The sequence below is a fragment of the Carettochelys insculpta genome, chromosome 1 (genome assembly GCF_033958435.1).
Source record: "Carettochelys insculpta isolate YL-2023 chromosome 1, ASM3395843v1, whole genome shotgun sequence".
Lineage (NCBI taxonomy): Eukaryota > Metazoa > Chordata > Testudines > Carettochelyidae > Carettochelys > Carettochelys insculpta.
The window spans coordinates 371,885,991-371,904,038 of NC_134137.1; the positions used below are offsets into that span (position 1 = coordinate 371,885,991).

The window sequence follows — 18,048 nt, forward strand, 5'->3', positions numbered from 1 at the left end:
CACACAGATCTTTCCATGGTGGCTTCTTCATGCAGTGGGCATCATTGGAATAATCCCCCTGGCACAGTCAGGCATTGAGTGTTGGTGCTTTTGCACCTGTCTGGAGACCCTCAGCACGCACGATGGATAGTGATTTGTGTAACACGGCCACCCCGGACCAGAGACCTCAGGTCAGCAGCAGTTTCCTGATAGCCTTGAAAATACCCTGATCCAAGTTGTGCTTATTCAACAAGCTTCTTATCTGGGTCAGCAGAGCAAGGCCAATGCTATCGGAGCTCTCTGCACAGCTCCTGCTTGTCTGGTAAAGCAGAGGCAACGTGCTCATGTGTTATGACTAACAGCTCTTTCCACCTTTGGGTAACACATACCAGGGAGATTGTTTTTTTGGTCAGGGCAGCCCCCGCCAGACAACATCGACATTTAAACACTTCATACTTCAAACAAAAGGACAGTGCAAGCCCCTGGTGTCCCACCCTGGAGACCAGAGTCCTGCTGAGCCACAAACAAGGTAACAGGGGCAAGTTCACTGCCACCCTCAGGTCATCACCATCTGCCAGGGCACTTCAGTGGGTGTCTTTGGGCCCATTTAGGTTTGTGTGTGTGTCAGAGGCCAGCTCCTCAGCCTAGCTTTGTTATGTCAATGGCACTTCACTGACCTACACCAGCCGAAAATCTGGCCCAAGGCCTTTCTCACTTGGGGGAAGATTTTACCTTTCATGACCCCAGGGTAAATCCAGAGCAGCTCCACTGAGCTTAGGGGAGCTACCCTGGAGGTATACCTAGACAGCAAAGAACACAGTTTAGGGCCTGGGACAGTGGTTTTTCTGCCGTGTGCTAGCCTGAGGTGAGACACCAGAGTTTGTCTTTAGGCTATGGCTATGCATGCTACAAACGAGAACTGCCCCCATGAAAGAAAACATGGACATGGCCTGGACTGGAAACCTAGAATGGTGTGGTCTATGACCCTGAATAAATGAGCCAGGTATGGGGTTAGCTTTGGAGGTGCATTACAGCCTTCGGAGGCTTATCTGACCATGAGGAATCATTCCACTCTTCCAAGGCCCAGAGCCACCCTGGTACCCCCTGTTGGGCTGTGGACCCTCATGGGGAAGGAATACTGGCATTTCCTCTTCAGGGTCACCAGGAAGATGCTCTCTCCTGACTTCCCCATTCCCAGCTTCAAGAACAGCTCTCTAAACCACCCCTTCTCTTGGCCTCTTCCAAAGGTGACTGACTGGGCCTGCTCCCTCCTAGTGCTAGTTTGAAGGCTTGGGATGAAGCCTAGTGGCCCAAAAATCTTCATCAGAACCTGGGGCCCAGACCCTCAGTTTGTGTGACTAGACCTAGTTCCACTGATACTGCTCTATGGACCAGTCTACCTTGGCTGAGGCTCTTAAAATGGCCCAGTGCCCTCTGGACTCTGACTTTATGGGTTTTGTCCTGCAGCAGTGCACTCCAGGAAGTCGTAGTCTGTGAGTTTTTGGATGCTGTTGCTAAAAACGTAAGGTTGCTGGGAGCAGGGGCTGGATAAGTCACCTGTCTCCCAGGAGAGTTGGAGTAGAAAGTAAGCCTGTCAGCCGAGCTCCTTAACAGGCACACAAAAATCCCCAGAGAAAAGGCCTGCCAGCCCTCTTTGGAAGGGAAATTCTGGGAGTGCAATAAGCAGCAGGCAGGGTCCCCTGCAAACTGAGCACTTGGGCAGATGCCCAGGAGAGAGCCATATGCGGCCCAGGTGAGTAGCAGAGCGCCCCCAATCAGCCACACATGTTGCACCACATGGAGAACTTTCACACAGCACCCTCCTTTATGGCAGTGAGACTTGGACCCTGTATGCCTGCCAGGAAAAGAGGCTGAATGTCTTCCACTTGCGCTGGCTCAGGCGCATCCTTGGAATATCATGGAAGGACAGAGTGACCAACACCACCGTCCTCGAGCAAGCTGGAATCCCAACCATGCACACCCTCCTCAGGCAGCGTCAACTCTGCTGGCTTGGCCACGTCCACAGGATGAATGATGGAAGGATTCCAAAAGACATCCTGTATGGTGAGCTAGCCTCTGGCAAAAGACCTCCCGGATGCCCCCAGTTGCGCTACAAAGATGTCTGCAAGAGAGACCTCAGAGAGGTAGACATCGAGCTGGACAACTGGGAAGAACTAGCAGACGACCGCAGCAGATGGAGGCAGGGGTTACACAAGGGCCTTCAGAAGGGCGAGATGAGGATCAGACAGCTAGCAGAGGAGAAGCGAGCGCACAGAAAGCACAATAAGGACTTGCCAGACACCCACCACACCTGCAAGAGATGCAGCAAGGACTGTCACTCTCGTGTGGGTCTTCATAGTCACAATAGACGCTGTAAACGAAGTCCTCAATTGAAAACTTTAAAGGGCGCGATCCATAGTCTATGCAGACTGAAGGATGCCTACTACTACTACTACTAAACCAGTCCAGTTGGGACAGAGTGGAGGCTGACACCTGACTGTGACTAACCCATTCTGGAAAGCCTATTTATAGGGTGCACCATCTTGAAGGGGAAGGAGGGGCCAGCATCAGCCAAGGGGCTAATGAACCAAGATGCACCCCAACCATCTGGTCCAAACCCCTCTGGCCTGCAGAGATGTTCAGGACCTCCCCCAAGCTTGAATCTCTCCAGTCCAAAGCAAGGGGAGGTTTGCCAGTTGACTTCAATGGGAGCCAAATGGAGACCTAGATGGACAGATAGTTCCTCAGGAAGCAAAGTGAACACACTTGCGGAGGAGCTAACTAACAGCTGCCCCAGGGTCCCTGCTATCTTTTGTTTTGGCTGAAGGCACAGAGACTTTCATGGTCTCCAGAGAAAACTGCATGCTGGGCCTCTACCAGCATTCAGCATGGAAAGGGGAAGGAGGGCTTGAATTCTACAACTATCAGAGAGATAGCCATGTTAGTCTCTATCTTCGAGAACAACAAGAAGTCCTGTGGTACCTTATAGACTAAAAGATAGTCTATAAGGTGCCACAGGATTTCTTGTTGTTCTTGAATTCTACAGTTAGCCACCTTTGAACACCTGCCTGATGGCAGCTATTAAATCTCTTTCACATTCAAACCTACAGTGCTGAGTGGGTGCAACTGGTCTTTGTGAGAACCTCTTTTTAAAGAAGCTGGAGCCATTAAGTCATGAGCTTGTTATTCAATTGAGACATAAACCCCGTAAATCTGGCAGTCAAACCAGGGTTGGCATGTACTGCAACCCACCAAGGAGGCTGCATGGCTGAACGTTCACCCTGCTCTCCAGGGGCATCGGGACATCCATCCAGACTGTGATACATTTAGGAGCAGAGGGCTGTGTGTTCTTTTATCTCAAAGCACCAAGCGTACCAATGGAAGGCCCCTAAATGCCTTGTCTGTTCATTTTACAGAGCGTTTCTATTACGCTGTTACCTAAGCAAGAGTGGGCCAGTTTCCAAAGGTGCTGTGCATCAGTTGCTTCCATCAACTCCACTGGAAGTTCCAGATGTTTACAAGGTCTTAAAACAAAAACAAACAAAACCTACTCTGGTATCTCAGGTCTGGATCTGCCTGTCTCCAGACACCCAACTTTGAAAGTTCCGAGTACGGTAGGTGCTAAGGATTCCACAGTGCAAGTTGAACTTCTCTCATCTGGCACTCTCAGGATCTGACCGGACGAGAGAATTTGCTAGACCACAGATTAATATGGCCTAGCAGTATTACTAACATGTCCACTGCTTACTGGGCGGGCTCTTGGAAGACATTTATGGGTAAATTACAGCTAAATAACAGCACAGAACACAGATATAGAACTGGTGGCTGAAAACAAACTTCATGGGGCCAAGGGCAACTTGGCCACACTCATAAGCGGTCACCCAGCTAACTAAAATCATGCCGGATTACGGATGTTGCTGGATGAGAGAGGTTCAAGCTATAGTTTTCCACGTGAGTTGGATCTACCCCTGGGCTGCATCCGCTACTGTCACTATCTGCAGCATGGTGGTTGCCTGTCACTCTCCAAAATCAGAAGTGACTGAAACAGGAATGTCTACAAAAAGAAAAAACCCATGACTGGCCCATGCCAACCATTTGGACCCAGGGGGCTCGGACTAGAAGCTGATCTCATTCAACAAGTTGCCGAGATGGCACAGCAATGAAACCATTCTGCCTCCCGAGTTGTCTGGCATGGGTTTTTCCTTTGCTGTGCATACATATCCACAGTGAGAACCAGAAGTCAACAACACAAGAACTAGAGTAACTGAATGAAATTAATAGGTAGCCTGTTTCAAACAAAGGAAGTATTGCTTCACACAACCTGTGGAACTTTGCCAGAGGTTGGGGTGAAGATAAGGAATTTAACAAGGCTAAAAACCCCCAGGGGTAGGTTAGGTCCATCAATGACTATTAGCCAAGATGTGCTAGGATGGGGTCCCTAGTCTCTGTTTGTCAGATGCTAGGAATGGGCAACAGGCTGTTTATTCCCTCTGAAGCACCTGTTATTGGCTGCTGGGCTAGATGGACCTTTGGTCTGACTCAGTATGGCCGTTCTTAAATCACCATCGTAGTTTACATAGGCAACGTTGCCTAACTGCAATGAGGTGCTGTATGGGTTGTCCCTGTGCAGTTCCCCAAAGAGACATGGTAATGCACCAGAAGGCCTGGGGTTGATCTATACATATGCAATAAGTCAAACATGCTCTGTAATTCAACAGGTGCTTGTCTGTGCATTGGGCCAAACAGGGAAACACAAAGACCACTGTCAAATGAAGAATCATGTCCTGTGCATATTTCAACAAGGTATTTTATTGGTCCAGCAACTGCAAAATATACACATTTCTGAAAGGCATACCCTGTTCTTAAAGCTGGCACAGCTTTCATCTCAGGCAATTATTCCAGAAACACACACACAGAATACAAGTAACATCACAAGTCAAAACGAGAGACACCCAAAACACCCTACCCTTCTCTCCAAGCCGGGCAATACACATTAAATAAATAAACAAACAGCACTTTGCTATCAAAATCATTTAAAAAAAATTCAAGTATCACAAAAACAAAATCATTGGTGTTGGCTGAGTTAGTGCCTTCTGCCCATCCACGCTGTGTTAGAATGGCATGGCCCATGCCTAAGAGTTGCTGTTCACAGAAACAGGGGTATTGGTGTTAACATTCCCAAACCAAACAAGCCCTTTTCCCCCTGCCTCCTCTAAGCCACCAATCTTTGCCACAGAGATTGGTCTAAAGCGATATTCCACCACTTTCCCTTTCAAGTAAGCATACTCCTCTTCACACAGATTAACATTATTTTTTGTAGACCCTACCGATGCCAAGTTATTTTCAGAACAGGAGATAAAGTTTGTTTTGAAGTTTGGGTGTGTGTAAAATGGATCACAGGCCCGCATGTTTATGTCTGCTGTGTTATCTTTCCATAGCAGGGGGAGAAAGTTCCCCTCCTCGGGAAGTGGCTCAGAAAGATATGTCACTCATGCTCGAAAAATTAAGTCTCCCTAAAAGGAGCAAATCGAAACGGGAGACACACACACACACACACACAGTGTCAAAAAAAGAGAACTCACAGCTATTCCAAAAAAATGTCTTCCATTCCATCTGTACAAGAATAGCTGTATAGAAACAAACCTCATACTGGCAGGTCACCAATAAAAATATCTCCAATGGTCAGATATGGGCAGAGAGCCACTGCTGGCCCCTCCCTGGTGCTGCCTGAAAACATACAAATGTACAAAGCATTTTCACTGTGCAACACTAATGCACTAGGCACTGCGGTTGGTCTTTCCAAAGCAAAGTAACCCCCTTCCACTAGAGCCTTTCTGCTCCCACCTGGAGTAACCTCACCTACTAACCGTTACCTGAAGCGAGAACAAATTAAAACCAAACCAGAGCAAAGGACTCCCTGGCACCGAGAGTGCTCAGGGCCTCCGCCTGCTTCTTTAGTGGACTGCACAGCACGTCGGCTGAGCTTTAAACCCTTAAGACGGTAACATATTGCTTGAGCTCCATTCCTTTTAGCCCAGCAGCTGCGCGCTGGAAAGAACATGTGGCAGGGTCAAAACACAGGTGGACTAGGACTCGGAAGGCCAAGGAAAAACAAGCGACTACTCAATGTTTGTCTCCTCCTCTCCCCACTTCTGGAGTGAGGCTGGGCTGGAGAAAATGCCGTACAACGATAATCCAAGTGCGCGTGCGCACATACACTTCTGCAAAAAACGACAGTAGTGGTTATTCTGGGGATGAAACCCCCTAACTTGAAGCACAGAACAGACGGACTCACACAGAACAACTAGAAGTTGGCCAGTCCTTACAACCAGTCCATAAATTAGTACCCCATGCCCACACCTGTCCCCTCCCCACTGTGAATACTGGAACAACCCTCTGCTTTGCAGCCTTAGTCTGTCATCTTACGCAATACAACCTCCAGCTATCTGTAAGAGGCAGGATTTGAGGGGGTGGGGGTGGTGGAGGAGGAAGTCACACCCCTGCCACAGGTAAAGTGCAAAATCAAGTGGGTTTTTTTTTTTAAAATAAACTATTGTTTAGATGCCTCCGATTATGGGTTCTCACACTCTTACGTGCACACACACACACACACACACCCCCACCCCCACCCACCCCTTCATGGGCAGACCTGGATGCATCCTTAAAAGGGCTGTTGTCTGCCAAACCCACTGAGCCTAGCCACCCACTGTAGATCAGTAAATCCTGCTCACGTACGGGGTAGGAAGTGGAGGGTGGGGAGATTCACGACAAGGAAATAGAAACAGTGCGTATCTCTTAGATCTCGTAGGCCGTGCTCCCTCCCTTCCCCCACTCTCTCCTCAAAACAAAAACCTGGGGCTCCCCTCCCTGCCAGTCCAAGTCCCACTGTCATGTCAAGTCAGCAACTGGTTCAAGCCATCTCCCTCCGCTAGCGCATCTCAGCTCTATGGTAAGGGCAGCGTACGTGCTCTGCAGCGCTCTGTGATATTTACAACACAATCCAATTGTCCTTTTATTGAAGCCAGCAGCAGAACTCTGCCTGAACAGCCAAAGAGGTCATCCAGATGCCTCTGCAGCCAGATCACATGCCTTCAAGAGACTGGACATGTGTGTGTCACAGCGCATCGCTGGTGTCCATAAGCGGAGTTAAAAAAAAAAAAAAAAAATACAACCACCACCACCACTCGCTCCCCTTTTGTGTTTCTCTGCTCATCCCGCCTCCTCCACCTATCAACACAAACTGGAGGAGCTGGGGGAGCACCAACCACTCCTGCAAGGTCACGCTACTCACAAACAAAAATAAAGTCCTGGAGAACTCAGTGTGCTAGAAGCACTTTACAGCTTGCTACATGATGTCAAAACACCCAAGAGGACACACAAAGAGAAGGCCAAAGGATTTCCTGTTGAATCCACTTGCTCTGGGTTGATAAGTTCTTCTCTCTTCCGCCCCTTCCCCCCAACTCGGCACAGTCCAGCCTACAGATGAACAGCTATGGTAGAAGCAGCCATGGGTCGACCGCGAGTCAAATGGAGGAGTGCGATACAAGCAAGCTTCAGAAATGACGATGGGATGGAGTCGGCGTCGTCTGGAGGCTTCCAACGGCCCTGAAGAAATCATGAGTGCTTCTGGGGGCTGTTCATGTTCTTGCAAAGAAACAAACAAAACAAGGGTTAGATTTGCTCTGCAACTCAGAAACCAAGACAGCAAGAAACAGAGGCAACCTGTGCATGCAGATGGGACATAGGGAGGGGAAAGCTAACGGACCACTGTCGGGATTACTGCAAAGACACCTACGAGAGAGGCAGGTCAGACAAGGCCCATCCAGGGAACAGCCATGACAGAGGACTTTTGTCAGCATGCTGCCTGCCTGTCACTTGGGTCACACCTAGTTTGAACCCAGACAAGGACTAGGGACTGGATTCTACACTGCAAATCAACATCAATGCAGCAGGGATGGGAAATGTTACCAGCTCAGCCTACTTTGCACAGGCCTACATGAACACACAAAGCCCAGGAGAGCCGAGGCTCAGGCCCAAGGTCTTGCCTTCTTGTTGCCACAGACCTCCTGGTCCTTATGAATTTGCACTAGTAAAGTGGAATCACAGCTCTCTTTTCAGGAAACCTATGCTAAGTGCTACTCCTGCACTGCTGGTGAATAAGCTATGCGCACACTGGCTGTTCAAATGAGCAAAGGAGCTCTGCTTTCCACAGCTTGCCCCACCGCGAGTTAAGATTTTTCACTCGCCCCAGTACCAACAGACGTCCAGTAAACACCAAGGTCAACCAGAGAAGCACCAACTAATCCATGCCCAAGAGGTGACAAGGACACACGCACGTCTCAACGGCTAAACCACACACTAGTCACAATACAAGACTGACCCTTCCCCCACCTGCAGTGGTCACTACACTGAGCGGCTCCCGCTAGCTGTGATATTTGAAGGTTAGTTGCAATGTGGAAAACTGGCCAATTGCGACACCCAAGGCATGGGGAAAGGGGATGGGGGCAGGGGAAACAGACCAGTGTCCCCAACAGAAACCTCAGCCCTGGATGGTTTTACAGCATGGACCAAGATGCAGAAGCGGGTGGAGATCATCTCACTGCTTTCCGAAGAGACAGGGTCAGGTTAGGGATGCCAGAGCATGCACTGAGCCATTTACCTTGGAAATATTAGTAAAGAGAAAACTTTAAGGAAGTGATAAACAGTTCCTCTTTAAGCATGGAAAGTGAAGGGAAGAGAGAAGGGGAGGAGAGGGGAGGGGAAGAGACTTTAAATTTGACTTAATAAAAGTTCATTCAGGACCCAAACAATAAGACCACATGCATGCAACATTGTAGTCAGAAGGCAACAAAACATCTTCCCCACCAGCTCCCCAGTGCCTGAATCCTACAGGGATGGAGACTCTCTGTAGTTTCGTCCCTGCAAAGGTGTGCAGACACTCCCATTCAGAACAACAACAACAAAAAATCCAACTGGAGGGAGGGTTTGTCCTCCAGTCCCTGATGTAGAAGGTTGAGATGTTAGAGACTCTGCCCTCAGCTGGGGTAAGTGGCCAGAGTTCCAGTCAGGATATGACAAATTTACTTCAGTTAAGCATCTGCCCTCAGGGTCCCCCCTTTAGGCCTACTGACACCCACAAACCAAATGGGCAAGGGAGTGTACATTAGCATAACACATACACCCAAACAGGGGTGAAAGTAGAGGTTGACTATAATTGATGGAAGTCACCTTCTCTTCTAGCTGTGCCAGAGGCCCCCTGGATGCCTACGGAGATTTAGATCAAGAGATGTGTATCACTGTACACCTCCAAGTCAGTCGAAAGTGGGAAAATATACAGTCAGGGGATTGGAAGAACAAGCCTGCTCAGTAGAGTTCTTGGCTGGGCAACTGAAGATAGCTATCCCCAAAAGGCTGCAGGCCTCTGCTTCAGAGGGGCATCATCAGTGGCACACCCAGTCAACAGGCAATCTGCCCAGTGCCTTTCGATTACAACGTGGACAACATTAAGGGACATCCTCGAAGCAGTAAGGAAAGGGTAAAGCAGCCCATGCATGCCATGCCAAACCAATCAAGAACAGCCAGCAAGACAAGACTGCATTTGTCCTTCAAAATACAAGAATCCTCAGGGAGGGACTGCAAAACCCCCCCTCCCGATCCCAACAGCAGAGGTGGCAGAACTGGACACTGCAGCCACTCATGCACAGGATGAGAGGGCGGGGATCAGAATTAATGAAGGTTTGTCAGCGTGTTACAGCGGCTGTGTTCCAGCAGAGCTGAATTCTGCCTCTGCAGCATCTTGGAATGAGCAAGGGCAGAGATGCCCATTAGTGATGACTCAGGCTGAGCCAAAGGGTGTGTAAGAGGATGGATGTACCTCTCCCCTAGCAGACCACAGCACACCAGCGTGCGCCAGTAGGGTCCCTCTAACCAACATTCAGTTACTCTGCAACTGCTCTGCAGAAAGCCCATGCAGGATGGTGTATAAAAGGAGCAGGGGTTTGGGGCATTCATGCAGAGCTCAGATACAACAATGGCAAGAATCATATGCCTGGCCATAGGTGGAGGGGTCGGTCTGCTTTTCTGCCCTCTGTCCCTAAGCCAACGCGGATAAGCTATTCCCAAAAAGCCTTAAATCCCGACGTGTTTGTTAGTTTTGCAGGCAGATAGTGTGAGCTGCCGGGTTTCAGCCCAAGTCTAAACAGCCTCCTTTCAGGCAGGAGATAAAATCCTTCTCGGGTGGGGGGGAGCAGGATCATTTGGTGCAACCTCCCACTTACTCCAGTCTACAGAGGCAGAAAAGCTAAGGGGAAGCCTGCCCATGAACCAGGGACACAAGTCACACCTGGCCAGGTGGGAGCAGCATTAACCAGCCACGGGTTGGCGAGTGCAAGTGGAGAGCTGCACCAGAGGCAACACAGCCCCTCTTCTCTACTAGCTAACCAAGACATGGCAAAACCAATCAACTGATAAGTCATCTACTCAAGTAGGAGCATCACAGCCAATAGGAAGCCAAATTTACCCCGCCCCCCCCCCCCCCCCCCGCCATGAAGGAAGAACAAGCCAGACTGCAGGCTACAAGCACTGGTAAGAAACCTAAACAGGGTCTAAAGTCCTCGACCAAATGGTTGGAGAGGGCGCAGGCAGGGAGACACACATTACTTTCCTTCCCAACAGGAGGAGGAATGGGAGCTAGTGTTAGACCCAGGACGGTTTTCCATGTTTGTGCCGCACTGGTGGCTTACCCCAGTTGCACTTCCCCCTGCCCCAATGACGCAGGAATTTCTGACTTCTGAAGGAGACAGGAGCCACAGAATTAAAACCCAGAACTCAAGCCTAGTTTCAAGCAATGCCAACAAACAAGACAGCCAGCTGGAAGGTAGGAGGCATAGAAAGGGAAAACGCACAAGAAGATACTTACAGACACGCCTTCCCTAGTAAAGGCTGCAAAAAGACAGAGAGAGAATGGAAAGAGAAGGGTCAGTAACAGAGCACACGCCAGAAGGAGTCATTTGAAATCAATAAGAAAGAAAGAGCAACTCCAGGTGGAAGCCGGGCAGAGGGTTAACTGGAATGAGCACAAGCATGAAGGGCCCCAACACCCAGGTGTCTGTGAGCACCCTCTTTTGTGCTAATTGATAACCAGAGATTAATGCAAATCCGCCACCAACCAGAATCCCCCGCAGTTCATCTCAGCCCGGCAGCGTAGGCACTCATCACTTTTCCCAACGCGGCACTTGGGAATGGCAACCAAGGCAGTGGAGAAGGAATTAACATGGACCTCAGGGTGCAAGAAGAGAGCGCAGACCAGGCAGCAGGCTTTTGTAACTGAGGTCACTTCTGAGGCCTGAGCAAACCCCTCAAAGGTCACTTTTATAGGGGCTCGTGTAACTAGCACCTGGATCTTTAATTGTGGGGGGGAGGTGGAGAACTGACTCGGAAGAAGACATTTTACTACAATGTTAAATATCAGACAGGCGCATGGCAGGAGAAATAAGCACTAAGCAGGGCCCCTGGGGAGCTCTCTCCCTCTTTAGTGGACAGAGGGAAGCAACCCAGGAGTCCTGCTGGGATGGTGCAACCATACACAGCAGATGGTTCCTACCAGGCTGCGAATCAAGCCATGGCCAAATATAGTCAGTCAATTTATCAGCTCCATGGCAGATGGACATTAGGGCTGCTCTTCAATAAAGCAACACAGGTTGTAGTGCTTCACCTCCAGCTAGGCTGGGATTTTCGTCCAGCAATGAGAGGGGAAATAGGGCTGGTATATTGGTTCCTAAGGGGTCATTAGTAAGAAAGCGCAAGAACTATTCCCTTCCTGTAGCATCTAGAACTAAGCTCCCATCTGAGAAGGGACAGCTAGATCCCAGGGAAGTAGGGTGCAGATATCAATTAACGATATGCAATGGATAAGGACAAAACCAGCATCATGTGTCTATTTAGGAGCTTCACCATAGCTAAGAAGAGGCATTAGAATGGGGCTAAAGAGAACACAGTTGCTCAGTTCAAGCTGGATTTGGATTTTCCTGGGCTTCCAAAAGTCTCAATAAGCAAGAGAGAGAACAGCCAGTTAATTTAGGTGCTTTAACCAGAAGGGGCTACACCGGTGGTAACCTCTGCACTGAATCTGACTCAGAGACAGCAACATAATGAAAATGCTCAAGGCTGTTCCCTAGATTAATAAGCAACAAGAAGAGCACAACAATGAAGACAAGAATTCAACTAACTTGTCCAGGCAGCTGCGTGGGCACTTCTTGGGGCATACAGACTGGCAGAGCAGCAGAAGAAGAAGCCACATGCTCGTCAAAGCTGTTGATGCGAGGTTTTTTGGTGGGTTCTGGGCTCGCTAGAGGGGTAACGCTATTACGTCTCATGAGCGGGTTAGGTCCCTTCTTTGCTTCCTACATTAGAGCAAGACAAAGACAAAAAGGAAGAAGGCGAAAGTTATGAAAATAAAAGCAATTTTAAATTCTCCACTATTTCTCCCCACCCCCTAAAACCATCTATTTGTGTGGTGCATGGCTCTGATCATCAAGTGCAATATGAAAGGTCAGACCCTGGAGAGACATTTCCCAAGGGGGAAAAGCCCTACGCTCTGACTTGAGAATTCACCCCTTCCAGAGCTATGCACACAGAAAAGACCTTGGTTTGCAGGGATGGCGAATTAGAACTGGAAGGCTCTTCTGTCTCCTTTGAGATCCTTCCCTCTAACCCATGCAGACAGGCAAGAGGAGAGCAGAAACGCAAGTAGCACAGGAGGGTGCTAGCCCAGCCAATGAGAGACACCCGGCAATCAGAGCAGCCAGTGAAGTTTCGCTTACAAAGGATTGTGCTCACCAATGGGATGTTCCGCTTACCGGAACTGCCCGAAATTCCGCCGAGAAAGGGAGTAACAGCTGCCCATGCAGCACATTAGCAGAATAACCAAAGCACTTTGCACTCATCTATCACCACAGCCTACATCTTGCTACTGGTGCAGAACCCATGGCTAAAATACAGCCGCTCTCAGAGGATTTGGAAGCTCATGACCTGCACTACCCCTGCAGAAGTTGCTTCATCGTTGCCAACTACACAGACACCTCCAGACGTAAGAGGCTGACCTCTGGCAGCACCACGTGCCACTGAGCGCAGGCAGCAAAGAAAATGCCAATCATGCCCCACGCAGCACCCCCAAACACCAGGCCAGAGAATGCCCTCAGTGCTAACGCTCTGCATGGGGGCTGGCTCCTGTATTAACAGCACCAGATTCTATAACATCTACATGTTCCTTGGTGGTCTCCCACTGAAGTGCTGGCCAGGCTTAAACCAGCTTAGCTTAGAAACCCAGAGCATCAGCTGTTACACCACAGCACATCAACCTTCCTCCCAAAGGAGAGTGACATTCTTCCACCCTCTCTGAGCACAGAACCCACTTTCCCTTCTGCTTAACAAGTTACGAGGCCTGGTGGGTTTGTCCCTAACTACAGCATTGCAGAAATCATTCCCTGCCTCCTCCCTCGGGTGTTTATCAGTCTAGGCTCATTGGCTTTCAGAGGTCCTGATCCACAGCCTGAGGAAAGTCTGCCCACTGATATCAGTAGCCTTGGGATCAGGCCCCTAGGATCTAGGGGAAGGGCCTGAAGGAGGCAGGGAGAGGCCAGTCTTTACTTTTCGGAGCCTCTTGGCCTGCCTGTGACTCCTGGAGCCAGTTCACAAATGGTTTATACAGCATGCAGCCAAGGGATTCCTCGACTGCCGCCCCGTGGGACGTCCTTGCTGCCAGGGAACATTAGAAGAAAGGAGAGAGACTGAGATCTGAAGCCAAGCGCCACTCACCTCTGTCTGGTCTCTGTGGGTGTTCACCGCTTCCACGTTCAGGTAGATGGACTCCACTCGGCAGCCTACAGGAAGGAGCAGATCAACAAAGAGACTGTCAGCAATTTGCAGCTCCTCGTGGCTTTGAGGTAGATCCCCAGGGCCTCACTAAGGTCAGATCAGGGAGCCACCATGCTGGGCAGTGCACACACGCACCAGAAGGAGGCTCCTGTCCTCCCCAAAGAGCCATCATGCCCAGGAAAAACGTTCCACTCACCATAGGCCACAGGCGTCAGCTTCAGCACCGTGTGAAGGGGGCATTTCAGGTAGGGCATTTCCGCTGTAGGAACAGTGAACAAGGAGCGTTATAGCGACCCCACAGGTGGCAAAGTCCTCTCTGCATGCCACGCTAGCTTCAGAATGTGGTGGGAGCTACCCTCCCTGTGGGCACACTGCGTAGGTCACCAGAAGCCCAGGCAAAAGGAGCATCCACTTGGGTCTCAACTCTACAGCTGGCCCAATATCCCTGGCTACTTCTCAAGTCAAGTCCCACCTTCCACATCACCAGTAGGATGAGAGAGACTGACTGAGAGCCCTGCAGGTCACTTGGAGGTGCCAGAGCTGCTGCGGATACTCAGGAGAGTAAACCAGTCCACTTCATGAGCCACCCTCCTTCTTGAATCCCAATGTGGGACAGCCCAAAGCAATATAGGAGCCAAGTGCCTCCTGCTAAGGCTAGTGGGTGACACATACCCGCGCTCTTGTCTAGGAAATAAGCCAGAAGGCACCGCATCACAGCCTGGTGACAGATCACAAGGACGTTCTCCTGCCTCTCCAGCTCCATGATGACTGGCTCCAGGCGCTGCACCAGATCTTGGTATGACTGCAAAACAAAACAGAGTTCAAGATAAATTCACAGAGCTGAGTCAGGAGTTACAAGGAGTCAAAACAAAGCCACCGCTTTGGTCCATCCACCGAGGTCATGCTTTAAAAAACCCTGCAAAGGTCCCGGAGTTTGGCACCGTGCCCAGGACTTACAGCACAAAGCAGCCGGAACCCTACTGAAATGATGCTTTACATGTGGTCCTTCCCCTGCTGGAATCTTACACACTGGACATATATTCACAACCCCCACTTCCTACTACACAGAAGAAATCACCCACCGCCATTTGCAGTCCACCAAAGCCTTCCACAAGGCCAGCCAGAGTTTGCCTGATGTTCTCCTGAAGCAGGTCTGTACTGAACCATGGACGAAAATGAATTTGTGAGGTCTTCCCTTTAGTCACAGTACCGGAGGCAGAGGCAGTGGGAGATTCCACACAATACCAAACTATTTTAACTCTGAAGGATACGGACCACCCTGTCCCCTCTATGAATCAGGAGGCAGTTTTGCCTGAGTGGATTACGTGGCTTGGCTTCACTGAAGAGACAGCCAGAAAGGGGGCTAACCACAGTGGCCATCTACCTGCTAGAAAATGGACTTGTAGTCACTAACAACATGGATTTGAATGGGTGAACTCAGGATAAAATGGATTATTAACTCCTTCAAAGTAATTTCAGAGGATCCTAAAATGAACGCACCACATCTCACAACAGAACACTAAACACAAGGTCACTTCTCTGCTCAGGTACTGGGAGGCAGAAAGAACCTCAAGAGACACAGAATTCTGCTCTCGTGCTAAAGCCTGAAGGGTTTATTCAGCTACATGGAGTACGAGGATAATGCATGTCCATGTTTCAGCAGCTTGTTTACTTACAAGACCCATAAACTCTGGAGGCCTAGAATGCAGAAGCGCCCACATACCAAAACAAGAGCAGTAGCTGGTAGGGATTTGAGCCCCTATCACCAGTATTAGGCAGACTGCTATTCATACATGTTTGAGATAAGCCTAAGCTACGAACCCTACACGCCTGTATTTTTCCAAGAGCTTTGTGGATTTTCCTTCTTCATCTTTGTCTTTATCCCATAGCACTGAACTGACCTCCCATGTCAATGAGCACAAAACTTCATCCTCCTCTTAACAATACACCATCAGCTCACTCCTCAAGCCTGCAGGGAGCGCTGGAAGCAAGCAGAGGCGGGAAAAGTACCCAAAAAGTTACTTGAGTAAAAGCACACCTGCTTTTGGGGGGGAGGGGTGAAGGGTGTCCTTAAATCACTAGTGTCCCTCTGGAAAACTACTTGAGGGAAAGTACATATACACACAGACACATCTTCTTTGTAAGTAGCTGCACTTTATTACTCAAGTCATTTTTGGACACTTTTTCCACCTCTGGAGACAGGTTACCATCAACCCATGGCTGGTGCCTCCCGTAGGGGAGTAGAGATGCTAGGAGAGATGGGATGAGAGATGCTATTTTACATTAAATACAGGGCCAGATTCAAATACCTTTACTCAGGCTAAGCAGCACTTATGCCTCACGCAGCCTTGGTGTAACCAATGGGACCATCCATCACCTTGACTAAGGTATCAGACCCAGCCCATAATAATTTGGCAAGAGCCCAGAAGGGGTCAGCACTCATGTCTCGTTACCACTTAAGCTCAAGGCACTCTGCGATCCTGCACCGACCCATCTCTCTTCTGCCTTCTAGGACAGACGTAATGCCGGCAGCCATACGGGGAGGACAGGAAAGGATGAGACACTTTAGATGAGTCACAACCCAGAGGGCTTCCCAGACATACCTCTCCAGAAGGGTAGCGGTAGTAGTATTTGTCCTGATCACGTAAAGCAAATTCCTCTGGATACTGCTCCTTGATCTCTTCGTAAGTCATCTCTTCGCATACACCCTGAGGGAACAAGGCCCCCCGGAAGGTTATTTACAGGGCTCCAGACAACAGAGATGCAGGTGCCAACCAATGCCAGTACCAGGCAGCCCTACGGCAAACCCTTCTCCTACATACAGAGGATAAACTACACTTCACCCCCTAAGAATTCAGCTGTGCAGTGGTCAGGGGTGGCAGCAATTTTTACCCAGCTTTTGTCTCAAACCTACTAACGAGCTTCCTGGCAGTACCTCATTGGCTGGCAAAACCAGGCTAGGAAAACAAGATTGCCTCTTCCTGCCTCCTTACACCTCTTGAGAGTTTCATCGTCGCTGCTTCTGAAAACTCAGCATCAGCAGTAGCTGTCAGAGCTTGGCACTGAGTCAGAACTGCCACAGCACCTCGCTTCTGGCCTTTCTCGCCCCACGCTCACTATTAGAGCTCCAGGACTCTTCTGGATAGAAACAGGTGAACTAGCCAAGTCCTAGTGTGTTGGGAGTGGACAAACCTTGCTTCCACAAGGACACCTGGGCAGAGCTGGAAGGCCAATGCCATCAGGGCTCTGCTCACTGGTTGAGAGTCAGCGATTAGTAGCCCAATTAAGATGCTTACAGCGTCGATTTCATTGAGCGCCTTCCACTGCTCGTAGGGCAGCTCGAGGGCTTCTGCCGTTTGGATTGTCCTCTTGAGTTGGCTGGTCCAGACTTTGAGGTCCTTCAGGTTCTGCTCCTCAACAAATTTGTTCAACGCGTTGGCAAACTACGGGGAGATAAGACAAAGAGGTTGGTTGGACTCGACCTCTTGAGGTCCCTTCCTGTTCTAGTGTTCTATGATTCCAGACAGTCCCGCTTAACCCTGAGTTCAGAGGAGCACATTTAGGGGCTCTGAAATGCTGCCAATTCAGAAGACACGTCCAGGTCTACACCAAATGTAAAAAAGTGGCATCAGAAAATGACATGTTGCATACACAGAACAATATACAACCTGGGTTTTGGCTCCCCCTTCCCAAATACAAGAAGGATATTGCTCCCTTACCTTCTTGCCCCTGTTGGAAAGTCCCGAGTCGCCTCCGATCTTCCCTTTGAGGTTGAATTCACTCTCGCCGTGCCGACACAGGTAAATGGTGCGTGGCTGGACGTGGATGTTCATTAAGTAATAGACAATCCTGCTTTGGATGTGATCCTGGACCCTGTTCACCAGGAACCTCCGGCCAACGTCGATTACTTTGATCAGAGACAGATCCCTGTGGAAACCATGGCAAGGGGCAATGGAAACAGGAATGAAGGCAACTCAAGAATGAAATGCCAAGAGTTTTAATCCCCCTGCTGAAAGGATCTGTGGTGGTGCTAATCCACGGTAGCTGTAAGGCACTCCTTTGAAATCACTGCTACGTGGAGACCAGCTAGGTAATCTCCCTTTTCCTTGCTGTTTTGAAAGGAGATTCTATAAGATTCTTCTGACTCCAGGCCCACAGCTGGGAGCTAAGCGTAAGCCTCCACTGGACGAATGA

At 49.6% G+C, this 18,048-nt stretch overlaps 1 protein-coding gene across 5 annotated transcripts in view; it reads right to left on the reverse strand.

Annotated features, from left to right (window-relative positions):
* Nucleotides 1–4,768: 4,768 nt before the first annotated feature.
* The window catches only part of PFKFB3 (6-phosphofructo-2-kinase/fructose-2,6-biphosphatase 3), a 72,434-nt gene continuing 59,154 nt past the window's right edge, over nucleotides 4,769–18,048 (reverse strand). For 3 of the 5 annotated variants that reach the window (XM_074975661.1, XM_074975634.1, XM_074975642.1), the window contains 9 exons: nucleotides 17,574–17,781; nucleotides 17,151–17,297; nucleotides 16,458–16,562; nucleotides 14,527–14,656; nucleotides 14,051–14,113; nucleotides 13,795–13,859; nucleotides 12,207–12,380; nucleotides 10,898–10,920; nucleotides 4,769–7,623 (listed from right to left, as the gene is read on the reverse strand). In XM_074975661.1, the coding sequence (XP_074831762.1) occupies nucleotides 7,617–7,623; nucleotides 10,898–10,920; nucleotides 12,207–12,380; nucleotides 13,795–13,859; nucleotides 14,051–14,113; nucleotides 14,527–14,656; nucleotides 16,458–16,562; nucleotides 17,151–17,297; nucleotides 17,574–17,781 (922 nt within the window). In that variant the 3' untranslated portion in view covers nucleotides 4,769–7,616. The remainder of the gene's footprint in view (nucleotides 7,624–10,897; nucleotides 10,921–12,206; nucleotides 12,381–13,794; nucleotides 13,860–14,050; nucleotides 14,114–14,526; nucleotides 14,657–16,457; nucleotides 16,563–17,150; nucleotides 17,298–17,573; nucleotides 17,782–18,048) is intronic. The other 2 variants (XM_074975652.1, XM_074975670.1) reach the window with 2 other exon arrangements.